A 6944-nucleotide genomic window follows, 5' to 3' on the forward strand; every position below is an offset into this window, starting at 1 on the left:
TTTCTGCTTTCAGCTTTCTGTGCACCAAGCTCGCTCACTCACAGAGGAAATTGAGTAATCCCAGGTAGTTTCCTTTTGAATCACATTTAGTGACATTTGTGTTCTGGAAGGAATGAGACAAACTTATTCTGTTGAGAAATGTCTTACCCTGCCAGCACGTTTTGGGACAAGAAGCTACTCTGGTCTATTCGGGTAGTAGTGGGAGATAATCACAACCCATCTCCCCAGAGACTGGTGTTGCCAGCAAAATAAGGCACCTAAGAAGTGAAGTGGTTGCAGGGCAAGTCATCATGTGACTATTTTAGAGGCCATGAGTGGGATCTGCTCTGCCCTTGTGAGGGTTTGGTAACACTGTTGTATCTTCTGCCTCCATGGCTGGAATTGCTTTCAGTGGCGGGTTGACAGAGGGTGACAGAGGGGAAGAAGAAGGGAGTGTATTTTGGAAATTTTATGAAACATGTTGCCCACATCAAACTCTCTTCTCTCCTCCTCTTGAGTTTTGCAGAAAGAAACTAACATTTAATGTAAAACAGCCTGCTTTGATAGCTGCCTGAGTGCCCCATTAAACATTTTCCACACCTGAGGGGAGACAAATATCCAGTCGTAAATTCCAATTTGTCTTGAATTTTCTAAGTCACAGGTTGACAGAGGAAGCAGTTATCACTCCCTGATCAGCATGCAGAGACCATTACACTCTTTAGCAATACTGTTCAATGGCCACAACAAGAGTTAGAGAGTAGATTTAAAAAGCAAAGCCCTTTGCTTTTTAACGTAAGGCTCCTAGAAAAATGGTAGCAGAGATTATTTCAACAACACAGCACTGAATCAGTAACAAAATGTAATTCCCTGCTGGATGAGTGCCATTATTTGTTGTGATTGTAGTTATCACTATTCATCTTCTATTTACATACCATGTAAATGTATACCACACTTTGTAAAAGCACACTGAAAACAAAGCCCCTACTTAGAAGAGTTTTAATACTTCTGCTCCAGTGACAAATTTAGTTGTATCAAATACTTAGGAGCGGCAGCAGTGTGTGCATCCTGGAATTACCTGGAGCAAACATTTACATGTATGATGCACAACTCCAGCCACAGCTGGTGAGCACTGGAGGACAGTAATCGCAGAGAAAAAAAATCACCCTTCCATCCTCCAAGTCCAAGATAATAATGCAGAATAGCCAAATAAGTTTTCACCATTAAGAGTGCAAATTTTTAACCTCCACTCTTCAACCTCCATCCCTGTGTGATGGAAATGAGGAAGAAAAATAAAGAGACACCAAGATGATCACAGGTTTGCAAGTATTATGTACACAGAACAATTTTCTGCAGGTGTGGCTCTAATGCCTTTGGAACTTAAAACAACTAAGAAAGAGTTTTGGCTGTGATCCAGCATTCCTAATTTAAGCGCCTGCACGGAACCTAAATTCTAGGTGTCCTGTGAAACTGTCCCCCTAAAATAAGTGCCAAATTTCCTCTGTATTGCTAAATGGGAGAGCTGCCCTTAAAGGCCTCCAGAGAGAGGCCCCATTAATTTCTCTTGGCTAAGAAACCTTCCCTCTTTGCCTGTAATGGCCCTGACTGCTCTTACAAGCAGACCTGCAAACTCCATCACAGAGCAACACAAGCCTGCAATTCTCTAGCATGTTTCATTCTTCAGCATACACTGCCAATTCAAACTCAACAGCTTCTTCTCATTTTATTCAAAGAATCAGGTCTTTTCACTTGACACCATCTGACTCTAGAAAGAGGTATCTTTTGAGGGACTCTCCCAAACATCCGGAACTTCTAAACAAAAGCTGCCTTCCTTCTGTGAAAACAAGCTGCGTCTTTCTTCAAGCTTTTTACTTTAGGTTGCATCATCCTTTACTGTTCTGTTGTCCACTAAGTGTTGCCAACTATGAGCCACTGAGTCATTGATTCAGCAGTGGCTGTATGAGAACAGGTCATCTGAGTCCACTGGGCAGGCAGGAGGAAGGCAGCCTGGTCTGCACACCAGCGCACCAGTGTCAAGCAGTCAGCCTAGCAAGAGCACAGTATTTTCCCCCAGACTGGATTACTGACATGATCGCCTGAGTAGGCTGTTCCCGAGGAGCTCGAAGTGGATACTGCTCGCACGCTCTTGAACCTCCTCCTGATAAGCTGGCCTGAGTAGCAGTAGGCTCTGCCTACCCCTGCATTCTCTCTGTCCTGTAGATCTTGCATCATTAATTGCTACTTGAATCAAACAGGGGACGGGTACTTCAGCAGCCAGGAAAGAAGCACATGGAGGATATATGACAGAATATACAGGATCTGATTTGAGTATTTACTGGGTCACTAAACAGTGTATAACATAAGATTGAGGTCTTTTCTCTGCTACTGCGAAGCAAAAGTCCCCGTCTTAAGCTGCTGATTTATAATTCGCTGTCATTTGCTGTAGTCTGCATTTGAACGCTGTAGTCCGTGTTTGAGGTGGCTCTCTTGCAGCTTGTGTGAGGCCATCATGGCTCAGAGGACCACCCTGGCACCCAGATACATCCTGTCTCACAGAAGGCCTCTTTCAGAGCTACAAAGTACTGACCAGGAAGAGAGGAGTTGCTGCTCTCTGACAATCCTAGGGGAGCACATCACTGAAGCTATGTTCATTAACCTGCCACACCTACACAAGCATCTCTATCGAGGACAGCATTTGCATCAAAGTCTGCCTCCACAGCACCACAAGGAAGTGGCAGAGTGGGGAGGAGAGAGAGTGTCTGGGTTGGTCAAAAGGAGGTAAAACTGATCAGCACAACTGATCAAAAAGGTCATCACCATAAAACGGCGGATGTGGGGAGAAAAGCTGTTATTTACTACTTCCTTATGTGACATTTATACTTCAACATTTTTCCAGAACAAGAGACTAAGGAAACAAGGTAACAGTCATGTCCAGTCACTTCTGTTTCTCCTGGCATGACACCCTTCTGAGAAAACAGCTTTTCTGAACTCAACGCCCAGCACCTTTCATAACCTTGATACAAATCTCTCAATCTTGGTTCCCTGTCACTCAAGTTAGTGAGAATCTTAGTTTTTATCTCCAAAACAGCAAGTTTCTAGTCCCATCTCACTCACTGGGGGTGGAGCATGTTCAAAAGATGACTCGGTGAAGTTTAAAAAAGGCTAAAAAAGAAGAAAAATTGGGCAGATTAAAAACATTTAAGCAAATTATTTTCACCTCCTGTTTTGTTTTTATTGTTTTAATTGTGGGAGGGAAGCTTTTCCTAGGGACTGCTGGAAAGTGGAAATAGGTGACCTGCTACTGGGGACCAGGCTTCTGCAGTGAGCTGTAAGGACACATTGTCCAGTTCTGCTCACAACCAGAAAGCTGTCCCTGAACAGGTGATGGAGCTCTTAAGATTCCGTGTTTGCTGCCCCACAGGGCCTAGGCTGACACACGCCTGTGATGCAAATGTAAAGTCAAACTACTCCCAAATTTATCTGTCTAAGTATCACCCAATAGCAATCTAACCTCTGCAATAAAAGGAACAATTCTGATTTTTTACTCTGGAACAGCACAAGCATTATAAAGGGCAATGCACTTAGCTGGGAGTCCCTTTAAAAGAGCACAAGTGGTATTAACACCAAAGGTACACCTTTTCTCATAGTCATGTCGACTTTTTTGGCAGCAGAGAGGGGTATGGAAAATTGCAGGGAGTAGAAACATTCCAGAATATCCCAGTACTGGTATCTGTTAATATTTTGAACAGCTTCTGCAACAGGTATTTCTTCTTTCTTTTCAATCTAGGAGATAAGAGAGCTTATTTCTAAATGGATTTTAGTTGGTAAAGGCTAGATTAACCATCTTTATTATCACTATTTTATTTTACTACAAGAATAGCCTCTTACTAGCCCTCCTACCACCCACCTCCCTAAACACCAAAGCGTTCAGAGTTAACGACAACTATAGGCAAACAAGGCACTAGGCACAGCCTTAGGTTAGAAATGCCTACGTGTGTGATTCGGCTAGGTTATTTTCGATTTAGTTTACAGAAATAAAGCCATTTTACTTGTGTTCCCATGCATGTGTACCTACTGGTGGGGGAATATCCCTGGGTGAGATTTCTTGTCCGATATGATTTTGTGAAAAAACAAGCCGAGTCACTGATGTTGAAAATGCAGCCTTTTCAGAGTTCTTTTTATCATTTTATGTTATTTTTTTCCACATGCTTTTCTTGCAGTAGGAGAGTTACTCTCTGCCTCAATGCTTACGTCAGCCCAGAGGACCCCTCCCAGCCAGCCCGTGGAATCACAGTGTAAGCTTCTTGGCACGTGTTTCATTTCTGTTAAAACTTAGAAGCACCAGAAACAGAACTAAAGTCTGCTCTCTCAGAAAACGTATTTTTCTCTCAGTCCCCAGAAAACCTTAGCCTTAACTACTATGTGATTACTATCTAGCAATGAGAGAAAAGCAAAACAAAATTACTGTAAAGCTGGATTCTGAGCACATAAATGATGGTGCAAAAGTAATTTCAGTCTGATTTATGGATACCAAGTGTTCCAAATGCATAGCCCAGATCATTAAAAAAAAATATATTCTGAAGGAGACAAACGACCTAACACTCCATCCATTGGAACACTGAGAAACAGCAAAGTCACAGGGAATGATGACAATTGAGACAATAAATAAAAAGCAGTCACTTAAAAGTAAGCGTTCAATGGAAAGACTGCCTCATTCTTTGGAAAAGCAAACAGCTTAGGCTCGCTAATCCACATGTCATGAAACCCCACAGACCTAACTCAAATGCAGATGCTTCTGACCTCCATGCTTCCTTCACTGAGTGAAGATTTCATAGATTACTTGACTGAGGCCTCACATTACTATAAACCAAATTAATGCCTGAAACTACACACCAGTGTAACTGACCGCTCAACACTGGCAAGTGTTTGCATAAAATCTTGCAAATCAAACACATTCACTTTGCCATGCACTGTCCTTCCTTTAAAGCACAGAACACTAACAAGCCCAGAGCACATGTGTAGACCTATAAAAAATGCTGCTTACTCATAAATCAGTGATTTACTGGGGGAGCCCAGCAACCGCAGGGGACTCACTTCCACCTCAAGGTACAGGACCGTAGGAGCTCCCGCAGTTCTGAGTAAAGAGATGGAAGGCACCAGCTCCAGGAGCAACTGGAAGTTTCTTCATGCTTGGAGCAGAAAGGAAAGCCCTCTGCAAGGGACCTGCTCGCTGCCCTGCTTTCACACTTCTGCTCGCCCACATCCTCGTGCCTGGTGCCAGCTGCCGCCGCCACAGTGCCCCCCATCCCCGTCCCCCACCTGCACCGCCTCACCTGCTGTACACCAGGCACTCCATGTGGTTGATCTCCTTGTCGGAGAGGTAGCGGCTGTAATCCTCCCACAGGTCCTTGATGGCAGTGACCGCCAAGATGAAGAGGACGGGGGCCAAGGCCAGCTCTGGCTGGAAGGCGTTGACAGCCGGCACGAAGTTGAGGAGCGCAATGAACACAAAGTAGACATTGGCCAGGCGGTGGAACTGCTCGAAGAGGTTCTTGGGCAGGAAGGAGAGCGCCGTGTACTTGGTGGTCTTGAGGCGGTTGCAGGCCAGGGCCGTCCTCTTGGACTTCTCCACCTCGGCCTCAGGTAACAAGTTGGAGCGCACCACCCGTGTCTTGCTCTCCTTCTTCTTCCTCCGCCTCCTCTTCCTCTGCCTCTCCTTCCCCTCCGGCAGCACCTGGGGTGCCCCCTCTGCTGCTGCCGTGCCCTGGGACATCGCTGCCGCCCCCCCAGCCGCCCCGGCCCGGGCAGCGCGGGCAGCTCCCACGCCGGGCACGGCCCTATGTTATCATCCTCCGCCGCCCGCCACGGCGCTCCTTTCCTCTTCCCCTCGGGGGGGAGGAGGGCCCTCACACCCGCTCCTAACCGCTCTGCCGGGACCTCTCTCGCTTTCTCCTCCTCCTCGGCCGGGGAGGGGACGTGGGCAGGCGGCGGCCCGAGCCCTCCTCCCGCGGGCCTCGCCCCGTCCCGCTGGCGGGCTGGGCCCCGGGCCGGCCCCGGGCGCGGGGGATGCGGCGGCCGCCGTCCCGTACGCCATGGCGCGGCCGCCGGCGGGGCGCGGGGGCGGCGGGGCGGCCCGCGGGGAGCGGAACGGGAGCGGGGAGCGGCGGTGCCGCACACAGCCCGCCCGGCCCGGGGCGCCGAGCCGCCAGGGACGCTTCGGCGGCTGCTTCTGACTTTCAGCCAGGCGCGGGGAGGAGGACCAGGAGGGTCTGGGCGTAGGATGAAAAAATTCCCGCGGGAGCGCTCCTGGCGCCGCACCGGCCCGCGCCCACGCTCCAGCGGGAGTTTGTACCCGCTGGCTCGTGCCACAGCACCGCGCGCCGCGGGCGCCGCCGTCCCTGTGCGCAGCGCGGGCGGCACAGCGCGACGGCCGGTCCCCGCTCCCGCTCCTCGCTCCCCGCTCCTCGCTCCCCGCTCCTCGCTCCCCGCACACGCTCCCCGCTCCTCGCTCCCCGCACACGCTCCCCGCTCTCCGCACACGCTCCCCGCACACGCTCCCCGCTCTCCGCTCCCGCCCGGTACGGGCGCGGTGCCCGGGGCCGCCCCGGGCCGGCCGCCGGAGCGGAGGTTTCTGCGGAAAGCGGTGTGTGCCGCCCGCCCCGGGCCGCAGCCTTTGCGTGGATGCCCGTGCGGGTCCCTCGGGGCAGGGGTCTCCAGCCAGGGGTGGCAGTGCCTGCACCGCGCGCGCGGCGGCTCGCGCTCCCTGCCCGCGCGGGGGGTGGGGGTGGGGAGCGCGATAGACGGCCTTGAAATACGGAAGGGAGAATAAACCAGGTTGAAAGACTTGGTCTAAAGTCACAAGCACATGAATGTATGCAGATGTTTCAAGATCAAGTAATACCAGAATAACGGAGGTTATTGCTACCAGGCGGGACGTGAGTCTTTGCAGCATCGCTTGAGGTTGGGGT

General features: G+C 49.9%; 1 protein-coding gene across 1 annotated transcript in view; it reads right to left on the reverse strand.

Moving 5' to 3' along the window:
• ATP10A (ATPase phospholipid transporting 10A (putative)) overlaps positions 1-5902 on the reverse strand; it is a 118447-nt gene extending 112545 nt beyond the window's left edge. Inside the window, exon 1 of the mRNA XM_037377772.1 lies at positions 5310-5902. Within this exon, the coding sequence (XP_037233669.1) occupies positions 5310-5749 (440 nt within the window). The 5' untranslated portion in view covers positions 5750-5902. The remainder of the gene's footprint in view (positions 1-5309) is intronic.
• Positions 5903-6944: the final 1042 nt, after the last annotated feature.

The sequence above is a fragment of the Falco rusticolus genome, chromosome 2 (assembly GCF_015220075.1).
Source record: "Falco rusticolus isolate bFalRus1 chromosome 2, bFalRus1.pri, whole genome shotgun sequence".
Taxonomy (NCBI): Eukaryota; Metazoa; Chordata; class Aves; order Falconiformes; family Falconidae; genus Falco; species Falco rusticolus.